General features: G+C 36.8%; 1 protein-coding gene across 3 annotated transcripts in view; it reads left to right on the top strand.

Annotated features, from left to right (window-relative positions):
• The window catches only part of LSAMP (limbic system associated membrane protein), an 836,652-nt gene that overhangs the window by 469,064 nt on the left and 348,749 nt on the right, over positions 1-18,839 (top strand). For all 3 annotated transcript variants that reach the window (XM_069069967.1, XM_069069966.1, XM_069069965.1), the window contains exon 2: positions 4,089-4,321. In XM_069069967.1, coding sequence (XP_068926068.1) covers positions 4,089-4,321 — 233 coding nt within the window. The remainder of the gene's footprint in view (positions 1-4,088; positions 4,322-18,839) is intronic.

Raw genomic sequence — 18,839 nt, 5'->3', positions numbered from 1 at the left:
ATTTTATAGATAAAAAAAAAAAAGAGTGACTTGCCCAGGGTCACACAACTACTAAATGTCTGAGGCCAGATTTGAACTCAAAAAATAAGTCATCTTGTCTCGAGGCCCAGCACTGTGTCCACTGCACAAGCCAGCTGCCCTGTTTTATAGTTAAGGAATACTTTAACTCTGAAAAATAAGCAGTGTCAATATTGTCTCCATTGTACAGGTGAGGAAATTGAGGCCCAGGGAAAGTGAGGCTCAGAGACAATGCTTTGATCATGATTATAAAGCTAGAAAGAAACTGAATGGGAATAGAAACATCTATTGAAACTCTGGGAGAGAGGAATGCATATCATTATCAGTTTGGCTGCTTGGGAAACCAAGGGACTAAATAATAAATTGAACAATAAATTTACAGAAATTCAGAGTCCCCCTTGAAGGGACCTTTGAGACTATCTAGCTTAAACTTCTCATTTTTTAATTTTTTGCCTATTTTTGGAGGGACAGTTGGGGTTGTGACTTGCCCAAGGTCACATAGCTAGTAAGTGTTAAGTGTCTGAGGCTGGATTTGAACTTGGGCCCTTCTGACTCCAGGACCAGTGCTCTATTCACTGAGCCACCTAGCAGCCCCTAAACTTCTCATTATACAGAAGAGAAATTTGAAAGCCAGAAATGTTATGTTACTTTGACTTGGGTCACAGGGATATTCAGTAGCAATGCTGGAATTAAAGCCCAGATTGACTAACTCCAAATCCACCATTCTTTCCATTTTTCCCGTCTCTCCTAGTTTTTTTCTTCCAACTCCTACTCTGTAGCTATTCTGCTACTCTTTCATTCCCACTCAAGTAGAGTAACTTCATGCTTGACTATTTTGAATTGCAGCAAAAGAAATCTCTGGGTAGGAGCAGGACATAACTGGGGAACAGAGTGTTAATAGCCTTCTGCCATAGAAGTCTGACCTTTGCTCATTCCCTACCTTCCCTGTTGCCCAGCAGACAGTGCTTCATGAAGTATGTGTAGGAAACAATATCTGTGACATTTTCCTTCCTGGCCAGGGAACCACCTAGCCGAAGGGAAGCAAAGAGAAACTTATCTGCCTTATTTCATAGCACTTAAGAGAGAGCATCATTGGTCCATGCTTCAAGAAACAAAGGAGAGAAATAAGTTCATTTTGAAATTGTTTACTTTTATTGTTGTTAGTTTACTCTTTCTTTTGAGACAGGGACTCTGCTGAGATTTTAACTTGAGTGATCATGCAGATCAAGTACCTTTCTTTTCATTGTTTTCTTTGGTCTGTGTATGCTGAAATATGATTTGCTCTTATGTTTACTCCTTTATGGGATGAGTTAAATCATTCTAATATGGCTAGAAGGGATGCCATTCTGTTCTCTGGCTAGCCAACACCTGCTGCTCTCAGCAGCTGGAACCAAAACTTTGGCAAGTGATTAGTGATTGTTCTCTCCCTTTCCTTGACAGGAAAAATGCCCTGCTCTGATCTCCTAGGTCTTCCTGTCTGAGTGCTTATACACTTCTGGTGTAAATTTTCAAATAAGGTTCAGAGGAGGATTGGGAAATGCAAATACTCTTATCTCTACCTACATAGGTGGGACATTTGGTTAATTATAGTTGAAATATGCTTGTGCAGAAGACTAAGGATGAGTCAAAAGAACAGAATATTAACATGTTAGTTACCATGCTAGATTGAGTGCTTTTGAGAAGCATTTTGGCACTATGGAGAGAAGGGTTGGCTCAAGAAAACACAGATTTAATCAGTACTCTAACACCAATACAAGTTGAGTAACCTTGGATGAACTAATATGAGTGAACTCAAAAACTCATTAACATCGAAGTCAAGAAGACCCAAGTTCATATCCAACCTTAGAAGATGACTAGATTTGTGACTTTGGGGAATCACTTCACCTCTGTTTGCATCAGTTTTTTTCAACTGTAAAATGGGAATAATAATAACACCTACCTCCCAGGGTTGTTGTAAGATAAAATGAGATTATTTGTAAAGTGATTAGCACATTGTCTGGGACATAGTAAGAGTTATATAAGTGCTAGCTATTATTGTTATTACTACTAATTAGCATTATTATAGATGAGTTATTGATCTACATTGGTAGAGGGAGTAGACATCTGTGAGTACCCCTCAGATGAAATCACAAGTTAATTTGTTTGTTTGTTTGCTGGACTTCTTTGGAAGTCTTGTGAAGACTATGGACCTCTTCTCAAAATGTTTTCAAGTGAATAAAGCACATAGAATTATAAAGGTAACCAATAATATGGGAATAAAGTTATCAAAGTAATTTACAAATTCATTTCAGGACATTCTGAAATATGTCTATGGACTTCTCAGAGGGTGGTAGACCTCAGGTTATGAACGCCCGAATTAGATGGATCAAAATTCAGTGAACTGATCATGTTTATAGAATTATTCAACTGGGTGGCCAGTCATATCATTACTACACACACATCTTTTACTAAAAAAAAGTTGCCCTTGATGATTGCTAATATAGAAAGTATTTTATAAGCACATGTCTATTATTCACTGGATATTTCACATTGTCTCTGTCCTCAAGGATCTTACAACCTCATAGGAAGACTATAGCAGGTAGCTATGGTTCATATGAAATAGAATTGGATAAGAACAAAGGAGAAGTCCAAGAAAAATGTTTTGAAGAATTCAAGGGGGGCGTGGCTACGTGGCACAGTGAATAGAGTACTGACTCTAGAGTCAGGAGTTCAAATCTGGCCTCAGACACTTAACACAAAAAAACTAGCCATGTGACCTTGGGTAAGTCACTTAACCCCAATTGCCCTCCCCAAAAAAGCAAAATAAAAAATAAAAATAAAAATAAATAATTCACGGGGGAGGAGGATGATTAGCTTGCATGCCCTTCTTTCAGAAAGGGAAAAGAGAAGACATATTGTCCTCAACCCTGTTTCTGAGGTTCTATGATATAGAAGAAAGTATGCAAGTCTCAGGAGACCTGGTTTCCAGTCTTTTCTATATCACTTAACAAACTATGAGATGTTGGCTAAGTACTTCACCCATGAGTCTTCTCTTCCAAACCAGCTATGGAATAGGAGATCATACCTACCTTCCTCATTGTCTGGTGACAATCAGATGACATAACTTAAAGTGTCTAAAATGATTTGTAAAATAAGGGGAAGATAAGTATTTATTAAGTACCTACTGTCTGCAAACAGTATGCAAATATATCAGTTGATCCTCATGATAATTCTGGTAGATAGGTGGTATTATGGTTGCCATTTTACAGTTGAGGAAACTGAAGTAAACTAAGGTTAAGTAACTTGCCATGGTCACACAGCTCATAAATACCTGAGGCTGGAATTGAACTCAGGCCTAGGATCCAATCAACAGTGCCACCTAGTTGCTGAATAATTCCATAAATGTAATGGGTTCACTTAATTTTTATCCATGTAAAGCAGGCATTATGTTAAGGTACACCAGCCATCAAGAGTCCTTAAATATATTTCAGAAGGCCCTGGGATTTGTTTTATAATACTTTGATAAGTGTTTCAATATAATTAATTTCCTTTATAATTCTATGTGTTTTATTCACTTGCAAACATTTGAAGAAGGAGGTCCATAGCCTTCAGTTCATGAAGTCCATGGCAGTCAAAGAAGTCCATGAAACAAACAAACAAAAAATAATAAGAACTCCAATTGAAATCCAAAGGACTTTTTCTTTAAATTATGGATGAATTCTGTTTTTATATTACAATCTTTACTAGATGTACCTCTCACCCCAGAATTTTATTCTTCTTTGAAACAAAGAAAAACAGCAAAGCAAAAACATTGCATACAGTTTTCTGCTTTCATAGTCCTGAGCCTGTATGCTAAAATGAAGGTAATATATTTCATTACCTATTCTAGAAGACTTTTAAAAAAAGAAATAACAGGACAGTTCTTAGGACTCGATGTGAAAGAAAAGTAATGATGTCATGGAATAGATCTTCCTTCTCATAACTTTTTTTCTGCTTGGTCTTGTTGAGGTCTGTCATTCACCACTGGTAGGGAGAATGAACCTAGATCAAACTATGGCTCATGTCCTAATATTGTCATTCTCCTCTGACAGGTGTTATGTAGAAGATAGGAGCTCCAAGGTGGCCTGGTTAAACCGATCTGGCATCATTTTTGCTGGACAAGACAAGTGGTCCCTGGACCCCCGGGTCGAACTGGAGAGACGGACTGCTCTGGAATACAGTCTCCGCATCCAGAAAGTGGATGTTTATGATGAGGGCTCCTATACATGCTCAGTGCAGACACAGCACCAGCCCAAGACCTCCCAGGTTTACTTGATCGTCCAAGGTAAGCTGGGAAGGGGCTGAGAGAAAGGTCAAGGTGAATCAAAAAACCTGCTGTGGATATAAGAACCTTTATCTTGCTAGTTCTCAGACCACTATCCTCCTTTCACTGTTAAGGTTTTATTTTTCTTTCTTTTTAATTACTATAGTAGAAGGGTATTTAAATAAGTGGATTGGATTGAATCTCTAAAGCAAATTCTTGTCTATATGACTCAAACTGATATCTTAGCTGGACAGCTAAGTGATGCAGTACATGTATGCTTGTACTTGGAGTCAGGAAGATCTTAGTTCATGTCTTTGCTTAGACAGTTTAGCAGTGTGATCCTGGATGAATTACTAAACCTCTCTTGCCTCAGTTTCCTCATCAGTAAAATGGGGATAATAATGGCACTTATCTTGCAGGGTTGTTGTGAAGGAGGGAGGGAAGGAGGGAGATAGAGACATAGAAAGAGAAACAGAGAGAGAGAGACAGACAGACAGACATAGAGATATCTTAACAGGCAGCTATAATAATGCTAATAGCTAACATTTATATAATGCTTAAGGTTTCCAAAGCACTTTAGACAGATAATTTTAATTTTCAATACAACTTTATTTCATTATCTGAAAGATATAAAGAGTATACTTAAATAAGAGATAGATTTATGTCTGTCTGTTTATCTTTCTAAGATAGGAATAACTGAGAATATCAGCTAGATATTTGTAGTTTTATGCCACAAAGTTATTTTTTCTGTTAAATCATTAGGAGAAAGCTTTGTGATCCCAAGCAATAGGACATGCAGTAAGATCCACACACTCTTGGGTTCTGCATTATCACTCAGATAGCGGAAGATACAGATGCTTTCCTGGGTTTGAGATGGTTTGGGTATCTTTAGTCCTAGTCCTGGGGAAAAACAAAAACAAAACCCAAAACAGGAAGAGGGCAGTGTCTGTGGAATGTTTTGGCTAAAATGGAAGCATTTTGAGAACAAAGCCTCAGTGGCCTTGGTATTAAAAGGATACTTCTCAGGTTCTATGCAGGTTAACTTCTAGTGTTGCCTGGGTCCCAGCAAGACCGAATGTTGGTCATCGATCACAATGACATAGATCTATAAAGGTACTGGGAGCAGGCTACTTATGAAGTATGGTATCCAGGGGACAACTAATTTTGTATTGTAGAAGATGGAAACCCTTAATGCAGTTCAATCACTGCCCCCCACAACAATCACTCCATGGGGTCCCTTTTCCCTGCAACAGAAGGTTGAGAACACATATGACCAGCTGCAGAATTTTACTGCAAATGAAATAAAGCCACAGACTCTTTCAATCCATCTATCAGCAAAGATCTAAGCATCAACAAATATTAAAACTGTGTGCATGTATTCTTGATTTACAATTTTATGTAAATTTTATGCAAATTAGCCATGGCCCTAGGGCTCCTGTCAAGATTCCAAGGCAGTCAGTGGCGTGGCAAAGTTTGAACGCAGTTTCTGTTAATGTGTTATGGAATTGATTATTGCAGGGTTTAAATTATTGCTCTCCAAACTCCTCTGATTAATAGATTGAAACTGGAATAAAATACATTAGAGACTGTTGGGTGCAGGGGTGGTTTAGTCATGTGACCTCTATCTTGGTCCATTTGCAGTGGCTGACAACTTCATTTTTTTAATATACGTAGAAGGTGTATCTGCTGATTTACAAAATTCTTGTTATAAACAGGGGGCACAGTGAAGGGGAGTCCGAACTCTCCCACTTTTCAGATTATGAACTTGGGTACAAGTCATTTCATTTTCCTCAGCCTTTTTCTTCATCTGTAGAATGGGAATGACAGTAAAGGAACTATCTACCTTCCAGAGAATGAGATGATGTAGGTGACCTAATCTGTAACTCTAAAGCATGATATAGATGGGAGCTATTATTATTATGGCTCAGCTGCCTGGAACACAGTGATTGAAACCTTTTGAAAAATGTTTTCCCCTTGTTTGTGTCTTTGGCTTAAAGAGAACCAAGTCAAGTGAACAAGTATTCATGAAGTATATAATATTTGCCAGGCCCTGAACACTGGAAATCCAAAGAAAGGCAAAAAGTGATCTCTGTTCTCAAGGAGCTCACCATCTAAAGGAGGGGACAAAATATAAACAATTATACCCAAACAAGATATAGGATAAATTGGAGAAAATTAACTGAAAGAAGGTGGTAGCATTAAGATGATTCAGAAAGTCTTTTTGTAGAAGATAGGAATTTTGTTGGGATTTGAAGGATTCCAGGGAATCCAAGAAACAAGAATGAAGGAGAATCATGCATTTATTTATTTTTCATGTGTTATTCAGTAGAATATGAATTCCTTGAGAGCGAGAGCTATTTCCTTTTTCTTTGTGTCCCTACTACCTACCCCAGTATCTTGCTCATACAAGATGTTTAATGAATATTTTTGAAGGAATGAAAGGAACATGGATCTTGTATGTAGAATCCATTTCTTCCCTTAAATATATGAAGGTAGGACAAGGACCTGAATACCAACTTAAGGTCTGGATCTTTTATGAGTCTTTACCCCCCAAACTCAACAAAAGTCAAGTCAAATCAAGAGGGATTTATGAAGCACCAACTTTGTGTTGGGCACTGTGATTAGCACTAGATAAAATGTCCTGAATACCCATCAAGATGCAGTCCTCTTTATTTCACTCCAGAGGTCTAGCTGGAGGTTGGCCAATGCAAACCAATTCAACAAGCACTTATTAAACACTTACTATGTATATTACACAGGACTAGAGTCTGAGGATAAAGACAAAACTGATTCTACTAAAGGATCAGCTCTTTCATTTGCTTGCCAAACAATTTTAGGGTTCTTGTAGACCTTAATGTTATTGGAAGCTTCCCAGGGCAACCAACACAGGATATTATGTATGGATTATTTTCTTCAATTGGATGAAATTGGATATTCTTAAATGCTTGTGTTATGTTTCTTTCAGAGTCTGCCAAAATTGAGAGAATCTTTGAGTTGGAAAGAGCTTTAGTTAGCAATAATTTCATATACTCTCTACCTAAACAGGAATTCTTTCTACAATATTCTCAACTGATGTTCATGTGGCTTCTCATGTGGCAGCTGATTACCTCTTGGGGCAGTCCACTCCATTTTGACAAGCCTTCACTATGAGAAATTTAGCTCTTTTATGTACCCCTCTGTTTCCCTATAATTTCTAGCCTTTGCTTCTAGTTATGACACCATTTAGAATGCAAGTTCCTTGAGGATAGAGGCTATTTTTTATTAATCCTTGTAGCTTAGCACACTGCCTACAACATAACAATTGCTTGATAAATACTTTTTGTTTGATTGATTGACTTAGTGCTGGAAGGGGAGCTTAGAAACCAAATAATAAACCTCTCACTTTGCAGTAGTGGAAACTGAGGCCCATAAAGGTCCTTGTCTAAGGCCACGTAGCTAGCAAATGGCCAAGAATCACCTATTCAGCCCTGATATAATTTGAATTTTCCTCTGAATTTAATGGTGATTAGCTTTATGTGATGATCATGATCTATTAAATTTCCAGATTTCCTTACCCTCTCATTTATTGTTTAATAGAAATGAGGGGTTAAAGAATTTCAGGCACAAAGACCATCCTTAGGGTGATGTGAAGATCAGAAGAAATTCCCTTTACCTTATTTATTTATTCAGGTAAAATTAGATTCAAATGAGCATCAAAGGCAACCATTATGGGAAAGGGGGGTGTGGAAAAATCATGGACCTTTTGCTCTAAGGGCAAATGTGTGGCAGATGTAGTAGTGGTTCTTTGTCTTAGCAATGAGGATAGAAGAATCTTAAGACCTTCTTTGCATCAGCTGGGGAAGATCCTTCCTTTGCCCTCTCCTGCTTTCCTGAGATACCACTCAGAAGCAAGGTTGTAACTGGGCTTCATTAGCCATCTTATGTGAACAACTCTGACTTAATAGTCTAGTCAGCAATCCTCTGAATCCTGCTGTTTCAAAGACTCTTTTAGTGTTAAGTCAAGTCAGATTGACAAGGATTTATCAAGTGTTTAGAACCTGTATAAAACATGTATAGATCTGGTTAATTTCTATTGTAACTCCTCAGGTTACTCTACCTCTCAAGTGTGAATCTAAGAGCTGTAGGTTACTGTTCAAGATCTTTCTCTGGTTATGGCTCTATTCTGATTTTTTAAGAATTCCACCACATGGTATCACCTCTCAGGTATTCTTTGATCCTTCTCTTTACCTAACAAATTTTTCAATAAACCTTTCTCTTCATTCTTTTCTTTCCATTATAAAAAGAGGATATATGAAAAAATGGAGGTATCATGGTATAATGAATGAATAGAAGGCAACCCTCAGAACCAGAAAAGCTAGGTCCAAGTCCTCACTTTAACACATACTAACTGTGATCATGCATAAGTCTCTTCAACTGTCAGCGTTCTAAGAAGTTCTTGGGATGTGAGAGAACAGCAAGATGATGCAGCCTATAGAGTGTGAGCGCTGGAGGCAAGAGGACCAAAGTTCAAATCTGTCTCTGGACACTAGCTGTGTGATCCTGGGCAATCACTTAACTCTGCCTCCATTTCCTTATCTGTAAAAGTAGCTGGAGAAGGAAATGGCCCTAGTATTTTTGCCAAGAAAACCTCAAATTGGGTCATGAGTAGTCAGACAGAACTAATTGACTAAACAATGCCAACTTCCTTATATTAATAGAGGAAATTTTCTTACCTTGGAGCTTTTTATATCAATGAACATCGAGGTTTAGTTCCTATCCTGATCCTGTAACAAAGGATATTTATAAAGAGGATTTTCCAACATAAACAAAAAGGAAGCTTTCTCCATAGAGTCAACGTCATTTGTAATCCCACACTCCGTCAAAGCACTTTTATGGGCATAGAGATGGGATTTTGTGGTTATCTGATCCAACCCCCTTATTTTATAAATGAGGGATTTAAGGTTCTGAGAGAGCTCATAAAATGCGTAACATTATATTAGTAGTCAGTGGAAGAGCAGGAATTGGACACGACTTCCTGACTCCAAATCTGATGCTTTTTGTAGGAGACAACACTGTCAGGGACCTAATTGTCTCCTAAGTTGGGCAGCTGCTTCCTCTCTTGCTGGTTTTGCTTGGTTCCCAATATCCTGAATCTCTTCCATAGTCTAGTCTGGCTGATGTTCCTTTAGTTATTGTCCTTTGAACCATGAGAATCATAGATTTTTAGAATTAGGAGAAAAACAGGATGGTAGAATCACATTTTACATGCAGAGAGTTCCATTTTCCTTATGAGGAACCTGAGATTCAGAGATGTTAAATGATGTTAAATAAAAGTTATACACCTAAGTGGAGAAGACAATTTTTGAACTTGAGCCTTCTTACTCCAAATTCAGCTGTCTTTCTCTTATTCCACAGAATCATTTTCTCATATTCCTTTAATTTGATATATGAATGTAACCCCAATGTAATAGTCATAGCAGCCACTATGAATATGCATGCATATTTCCAGGGTAAATTTGCAAATTATAGTAAACTCCCTTCCTCAAAGGTAAAACCAAAATATTTATTTGGAACATCATTAGGATACCAGAAAGTAAGATTTATACTAACCCAGGGAGCTCCAACATCTTAAACCATCTTTCCATTAGGCCTCCCCACAAACAAGTTCCCCTAAGCAAATTCCTCTCTCCACCTACTCAAGCTGCTTCTCTCTCTGTTCTCTGCTTTCTGGGCCAGCTCCTCCTGCACTGAACTCCATGTGAACCAGGTTCCATGTGACTCAGATTCTATGTGTTAGACCTATTAATGGGTGGGGAAGATCTACCTATTCTATTACTATTACAAGGAAAAGGCCCATAGACATTAAGTGACTTTTTCTAGGTGATACATTCAGTTAGTGCCAGAGTAGGGTGGGATCTTGAGCCCATCTCTATAGATTATGAGTTCAGTGCTTTCTGGAAAGTGCCATGTTAAAAAGGTGGTGCACTGAATAGAACAGTGGGTCTGGAGTCGGGAAATCCTGAGTTCAAATCCACCTTCTCACATGTGTACTGGCTGTGTGACCCTGGACAAGTCATTTAACTTCTTTTTGCCTCAGTTTACTCAACTGTAAAATAGAGATAATAAAAGCACTTACCTTGAAGGATTGTTGTGAGAATCAAGTAAAATAATATTTGTGAAAAGGACTTAGTACAGTGCTTGGCACATAGTAGGCTTTATATAAATGTATTTCCTTTGCAGTGTGTCAGTATCCTTGCTGAGACCTATAGTGCTTTAAGATAGCTTTTAGAGAAAAGTTGCTTCACAGAAGATTGTTTAGAACCCCTTGAGGTTGCCTTAGGTTAAGTCTGCATAGTATCACATAGTATCACACTGTTAGGTTCCCCTAGATCTTTGTTTCCCAAAAGAATTTTACCTGAGAACACTCTGGGAAATGAAAGAGATTTACAGACACCTAAAGGCTGATCCAGTTGGCAAGAGAGTAAGGAGTATGCCAATGAAGAGGGAGATCAGAGAGCTTTTGGAGCAAACCAGATTAAATTAAGCCAATTTACACATTAAAAAAACTTCATTTAATAAACATTTTTGATATATATTTTCACATATGCTATTTTAGATGGTGGTGGTTCAAGAGCAAGCCTTGTAGCCTGGAATACTTGGATTCAAGGCTTACTGCTGACCTATACTGAATGTGACTGTGCAAGTCAATTAATCTTTCAGTAATCTAGGCAGTTCTGTAAGCATATAAACCCCAGAGCAGATGTCAGTCGGCACTGAGAGACAGTTTCCTTACTGGAAGTTCCCTATAGCAGTTAAATTGCAGATCACAGGTCTAGTTCCAAAAAAAAAATGGGAAAAGTATTGCTGACATTGGAAGCTTCTCACAGTTCTCTTTTTCACATTGATTGGAACAGTTTGGGTAAAATCCCTAGAGTCTTGCTCAATTAGCCAGTAATTGAGACAGTACAAAGATCCACTAACAAAACCCTCTTTTGGCTTAACATTTCTTGTACCTTCTAAAGTTGACCTCACAAGATATTACTGTATTAAGTCAACTCATTCTTCCCAGAAGAGCAAAAGATATTTTTTTCAAAGCAACAGAGTCAAAGAGACCCCAGAGATGATATATAAAATGATTATCACTTTATAGGTGAGGAAGCTGAGGGAGAGAAAAGTTAACTGACTTTCCCAAGCCATACAGAGAGTAAGTTGGTATTTGAATCCCAGTGTTTTTCATGTATCTCAACTCAATTATCCAGATGACTTGGAAATAACAAGAATATAATCCTCAGATATTTCCACATAAGATATAGAGAGAATACATTTTAAAAATTCCTAGAAATTATGCTATATTTTCCACAGGCAAATATATGAATAAATTCCAAATAACAAATTTGGTCTACGGTAGAAACTAGAATGGACCACTGAAAGGCCATGGCAAGAAGGAGCATGTTACAGTGCAGGAGACTTCTGTATTGGGAGCATGAAAGACTTTTCTCTGCCACTTATTGAGTGATCCCACTGGGAATCTCACTTAACCTCTGTGGGCCTTAGTTTCCTCCTCTGTGTCAAAAGAGGGAGCTGAATTAGATGACTATCTAGAGTCCAGAAAACATGAGGTCAAGTCTGGCCCAAGATGGTTTTTTTTTGCTCTGTGAATCTAAGTAAGCCATTTAAGTTCTAGTTAACACAGTTTACTCATTTGTAAAATCAGGGTTAATAATAGCATCTACCTCCCATGGTTGTTGTGAGGGTAAAATGAGATAAGATTTGATATGCATTTTGCAAACATTAAAGCATAATGTAAATGGTAGGTGTGATGATGATGGTATAAGAACAGCAATATGATAGAGAGGATATAGAAGTATAATAATGGTAGTCACAAGAGCTGAGTTCTAGCACTATATTACTAATGTGCTTATGTAACTTTGGTCAAGTTACATACATTTTCTGGACCTCAGTCTCTTCAGCTGCAAAATGGACTAGATGGTCTCTAAGACATTTTTTCATTCTATAATTTTGAAAGAGATGCCTCCAGGCATCTCCCTTATTATTAACCCAAGAGAATTGACATTGACTAGATCCTACACATGACTCATTCAGCTACCTGGGCCCCTGTTCTCCCTGTCCATGGTGCTAGTTTTTGGTAATAGCAAAAGAACATTTCTATGAAAGGTTGAACCCTGGTGGAGAAGGGAAGAATTTTGCTGGGGGCAAAGGAGGAGAAGTCCATGTACCATTTCTTACCAGCTTGTCTGCCATTTAATTAAGTCATGTCACCATGGATAAGCACCTTCATTATTTTTTCCTTTGAGTCACATGAAGCTCTGTTTATAAGGATTTTTGTCACCTTATTTTAAAAACATCTATGATACTATACTTCACAGAGGACTCCCTGGAGTTACATTTAAGTAGTTCAAGACTTTAAATGTGTTAGCAGAAGAATTTCTTGGTGACACTAAAACAAAAGTGTATTTTGAAACATGTGTCATCATGTATATGAATGTCTGGTAGTATTTAGGGTCTCCTCTTTGGGAAGAAAAACTTTTTTTCATTTCTAATAATTTCTCAACTATTTTTATTAATTCAGTAAATGTCCAATTAAATTTAAATATATAAAGAGGAAAATAACCTTTTAATAGAATGCATGGAAGTTTTTTAGTATCTAAAATAAAATATAAACAAAAAATTCTATCAGCACACTTGCACACAAGAGGTGACATATATATTTCTGTACAAAAGTCACATGCATATGCATCACACATAAAACAGTATATTTATTGTATCAACAAGCAAGGATTGCATAATCCTCACCATGACTCTGATGACAGTGTGTTTATTTCACCAAATCAATGATCTGTGGTTTCACTGGTATGAATATTCTTTTTACCAGTGCAATCATACCTCTTCTACACCTAGTTTTGGTTTTCATGACTAACTGTTTCTAGAAAAATCCTTACTCTGAGGCAGATCTGTTGATGACCCACTCCAAATTAAGCCGGGTTAGAACTTAGACACATACACATACAATCACATATACATATATGTGTGTATATGCATATATATGTACACTTATATATGGATATATCTATACATACATAGATGGATAGGTAAGTAGGGTGTAGTGACTGACTAGGACAACTAGGTGGTGCAGTGGATAGAGCACCATGTTTGAAATCAGGAAGACTCATCTTTCTAAATTCAAATATGGCCTCAGACACTTACTAGCTTTGTGATGCTGGGGAAGTCCCTTAACCCTGTCTGTCTCTGTAAAATGAGCTGGAGAATGAAATGGCAAATCATTCCAGTATCTTTGCTAAGAACATCCCAAAAGAAAGTCACAGAGAGTCAGACATGACTGAAACAACTAAATAAAGAAGTGACTGACTAATTAGTTATCAGTGGACTTTGATTCTATACTTGGTTAGACCTGAACCTGCCTGGTCTCACCTTGGCACTCTGAATACATACATATATGCACACATACAAATGCACATACACATATACATATGTATGTTTGTCTATTGTGCATGCACGCACACATAAATATTTGTATGTACACATAGATATATGGAAACATGCAGATATATGAGAAAAAGGCAGAGAAAAACTTGACAAAAGCCATTTCTCAATTTACTTGTTCACAAAAGAAACTCTGATAATAATATTTTACAATGTGTTCATCTAGGCTGATAATGGCAATTTAAACTATTGGGATAGGAGGAATATTTTAAATTCCACTTACCATGCTATGTTGCAATTTATCATAATTGTTTACTTTATACACCTGGCTTGGGTTGTTTGTGAAACCAGAAGGTCAGTTTTTACTTTGACCAAACTTTTATGCAAACTAAATTCAAAATTCAATTAGCATTGCTTCAGGGTTTTTAAAATTTTCTTCTCTCTGTCTCTGTATCTCTGTTTGTTTGTCTGCCTGTCTGTCTGTCTCTCTACTTCTCCCCCTCCCCCTTCCCCAATCTCCTATTTCCCCTTCCCCCTCTCTCCCCTTCCTTCTCTCTCTCCCTTTTTGTGTATATGTGAGATATCTTGTTCATAGTTAGAGAGCTCATTCAGTCTGTGCATCTTCTTCTATATGCTTTAGATATAATCATAGCTTAAAAAAAAATAGAACCCTGTGTTAAAGGGCAATGCTGTTCCCTTAGTTCATTCAGCATACAGAAGAAGTGGTGATCGGTCACATATCAGGACCTTTGTTGTTTAATCATCTTCATTAAGTCAATATAATGAAATTAAAGGAAAGAAGATCTTCTTCCAAAGGCAAATTTCCTAATTTATTCTTTAAAATCCACATTCTTTCATTAAATCCACTCATGAAAAAAAAAACTGTTTTTAAGATTCTGAATTTGAGCTATTAAGATGATTTTTGCCTAATTTAAATCCAGATTGAAAGCAAAATTTCCTTTCTCCTGTTAATCTTAAAATATCCACATAAATTTTAAATTTTAATGAATTTAAATGTCTGTTCCATTAACTACTCTAGGGCAAAATGTTATAAACCATAAATTTCCTTAATGAAGAAAAAGCCAGAATTTAACATCATATTCTAATTTCTGAATTTGTAAGCAATCATTTAAAAATATCCTGTTAGAATTGTTCAGTACTGTAGGTCACATTCTAAACACACTGAACTCCAAGGAGTGGTCTGTCTTATTTTATTATGCTATGATTAGATCATAAAGTCATAGATTTACAGTTAGAAGGGGAACTTAGAAGTTTCCCAGACCAGATCCCTGCATTTTATAGATGAGCAAACAGAGGCTTAAAAATGTCTAAAAACTGATCCATTGTCACCTAAATGGGAGAGATATTATTTAAATCCAGATTTTCTGATTCTTGAATCATCTGTTTTGTCTATGACACCAATTACATTGCATTGAAAATTGCTTAGAATGTGGAGAGGGGGGCAATCATTAGCTTCTGCTCAAATACTCAATTGTTGTTATTATACAGAGAGATAGGATGTTATAATGGAATTTGGTGTGCAGATCTTTGTGTTTTAAGGTCATTCATAACCAGGTCAGATAATGGAATTAGATTAATAATAGTGGGTTAGTGTTAGTCATAGAACTAGTCCTTACAGTATTAGAATCACCTCTGTGGACTGTTGGGTACATTTAAAATGAATGAATTCAGTCTCCATTTAGATTTTAACCTTCAGAGCAAGGGTTTTTAACTTGGGGTCCAGAGAGAATTCATAACTTGGATAGAAAAAAAATCTTTATATTCACTTACCTCTGTTTCCTTTGTAATCCTATGTATTTTATTTTATGCATTTAAAAACATTATTTCTAAGAAGGGGTACATAGATTTCACCAGACTGACAGTGGAGTCCATGTCACGTAAAAAGTTTAAATACCTTTGCTGTAGGTGGTCAAATGATTTTATTATGTTCATTACTAGTGTGTATATATGCACATACATAGATGCATACATTCATATCATGTACCTTCAAACATATATGTATATGTGCATATAAACATACACATACACATAAGTATGCTCTGGAAAGGAATCCCCCTCCCCCCCACCCAGATAAAACTCTCTGTTTAACTGCTGATAACTCAGGCTATTGAGCTTGAGTTACATTCCTTACAGTATTCTAGCTAAGGTGGGGAACCTGTGGCCTCAAGGTCACATGTGGCCCACCATTGTGGCCCTGTGACTGAATCCAAGCTACACAGCATAAAGATTCTATACTTAATGGGATTATCAATGGTTATTTAGAAAGGAAAGAAACAATCACCAAGTTCCACCATGGCTTTATTAAAAGCAGGTAATGTCAGAGTAGCTTGCTTTCCTTTTTTTGACCCAACTACTAGACTGCTAGATCAGAAGAATGCTATAGACACCATATATCTGGGTTTCAGCAAAGCATTTATCCAAATTTCTCATATTATCCTTGTGAACAAGACGGAAAGTTATGGACTACATGAAAGTTTATTCACGTGGAGTAAGACTGATTGAATGATCAGATCCAGTGGGAGGTCTCAAGCAGAATGCTACAAGGGCACTTCCTTCACCAATATAGAAGAGAAATTCTTGTATAACTTTTACTCTTAAGAGAACTTTCTAGAATGCAGAAAGGTTAAATTACTTGCCCATGATTCCACAGCTTGTATATATCAGTGGCAGAATTTGAACCCAGCTCTTTGAATTTCAAGATAATCATTTATACTACTGGGGTCCTCCCCAAAATCCTCTTTACAAATATGAGGGAGGCATGACTAGATAGTAGTAGTTCATCTGGAAAAAAAACCTAAGGATTTTAGTGAAGATTAATATAAGTCAACAATGTAACATGGCAGCCAAAATAGCTAATGTAAATTTAGGTCATATCAAGAAAGGCACAAAGTCTAAAATAAGGGATATTATACTCTGTTCTGGAATACTGCATTTTTGTTTTTATTTTCTAAGTACCATGTTTAAGGGTAGACATTGATAGACCAAGGGTACATCCACAGGGGTATTACCAGGGTGGTGAAAAAAATTAGGAACCATATGGTAAGAGGATGGGTTGAAGGATAGAATGGATCAGGGGCAGGACATGGAGCTTACGACAGTGTCTGGCACATAGTAGGCAGTTACTAAATATTTATTGACTGACTGACTGAAATTCTATCACTGATAGTGGCCAATTTTACCTTGGGCAAGTCATTTAATTGCTGTAGGCCTCAGTTTCCCATTTATAAAATAGGAGGGGACATCCCTAACAGTGCTAAATTTATGATCCTTTGTTCTATGATCCTATGTTGCTGTAACTGTGGATATTTTTCTGAAGGCAAGAAGACAGCAAGAATTTAATAAATGTCCTTAGGTATTCAAAAGTCTGTCATGTAGAAAAAGAGTTTAGATTTGTTCAGCTTGGCCTAATAGACCTAAATTAGGAGCAATGGGTATATTTGAAATGGGGTATGAATTGGATTTACTGACTTTCGAGCACCCTTCTACTTCTAAGACTATAGGATACAGCAATTTTTGTTTGCCTATTATATCAAGGAAGTGCACTGGGGTGTAGAAAAATGTTTTGAACAAAAGTTTCACAACACTGGCCTTATATAGATTCAATTAAGAATTTAAAATACAGGAAGGAACTTGGACTGGTAATATGATTTTGCTTTCACTTTTCAGTCCTCTAGGGATGGACCAGCCAAAGACAATTCACATTCCTAGGCATTCTACATGAATCTACAGCTGTGACTCATATCCTAATTATTAGTGAGTCAGAATCCACCATGACTCACAAACTTTCTCTCCTTAGTTCTTTATTGTGCTTATGACACTTGAGAAGTATTGAATATTTAGAGGAACTTTAGCATGTGACAATGCCCACACTCCAAAATTGTTTCTCTATTCCCTGTTTCTACTTGGGCAACTGGTAGGGATTATTAAAATTATCTGGGGCTGATTTATTTTTTAAAAATTGTTTCACTCTTAGAATCCACTGCTGCACAGTTTACTGAACATATATAAGGAGATGTTGATCTCAGGTGTTTAAAATGCAAAGACATGTCCTTGGTATCTCTGGCATCTATTCCTTAAACTAACTACTTTTATATACACTCTCATTACCACTCACTCTTTAGAACAAAAAAACAAAACAAAACATTTATTTATTTATTTTTAGTTTTCTACATTCACTTTTTTGTATCTTGAGTTTTAAATTTTCTCCCTTTCCCTCTCCTCTTACAATCAGATATAAGCCATACACGTACAATCATATTAAATATATTTCCACTTTAGTCATGTTGTAAAGAAGAATTAGAACCAAAGGGAAAAACCAGGAGAACGAATAAAACAAGAACAGGGAAAACAGTATTCATTCCTCTATATTAAGACTCCATGGTTCTTTCTCTGGATGTGGAGAGCATTTTTCATCACAAGTCTTTGGGATTGTGGTATCATTGCATTGCTGAGAAGTGCTAAGTCTATCAAAGTTGGTCATTGTACAATGTTGCTGTTACCATGTATAATATTTTCCTGGTTCTGCTCAGTTCATGAAAGTCTTTCCAGGTTTTTCTGAATTCTGCCAGCTCATCATTTCTCATAGAACAACATTATTCCATTGCATTCATATGCCACAACTTGTTTAGACATTCCCTAATTGAAGGGCATCCCCTGAATTTCCAGTTCTTGGCTACCACAAAAAAGAGCTGCTATAAATATTTCTGTATATTTTTATAACCTCTTTGGATACAGACCTAGTAGTGGTATAGCTGGATCAAAGAGTTATGCACAGTTTTATAGCCCTTTGGTCATAGATCCAAATTGCTCTCCAGAATGGTTATATCAGTTCACAACTCCACCAACAATGCATTAGTGTTCTAATTTTCCCACATGTTCTCCAACATTTATCATTTTCCTGTTTTGTCATGTTAGCCAATCTGATAGGTGTGATGTGGCACCTCAGGGCTGCTTTAATTTTAATTTCTCTAATCAATAGTGATTTAGAGCTTTATTTCATATAACTATAGATAGCTGTAATTTCTTCATCCAAAAACTGCCTATTCATATCCTTTATCAATTGTGGAATGACTTGTAT

Source organism: Petaurus breviceps, unplaced genomic scaffold (assembly GCF_028583685.1).
Source record: "Petaurus breviceps papuanus isolate PSGF00001 unplaced genomic scaffold, PetGlider_PUasm1.0 90792, whole genome shotgun sequence".
In the NCBI taxonomy this organism is placed as follows: domain Eukaryota; kingdom Metazoa; phylum Chordata; class Mammalia; order Diprotodontia; family Petauridae; genus Petaurus; species Petaurus breviceps.
Note: the sequence above shows the minus strand (reverse complement) of the source record. Positions and strands in the feature narration are given on the sequence as shown.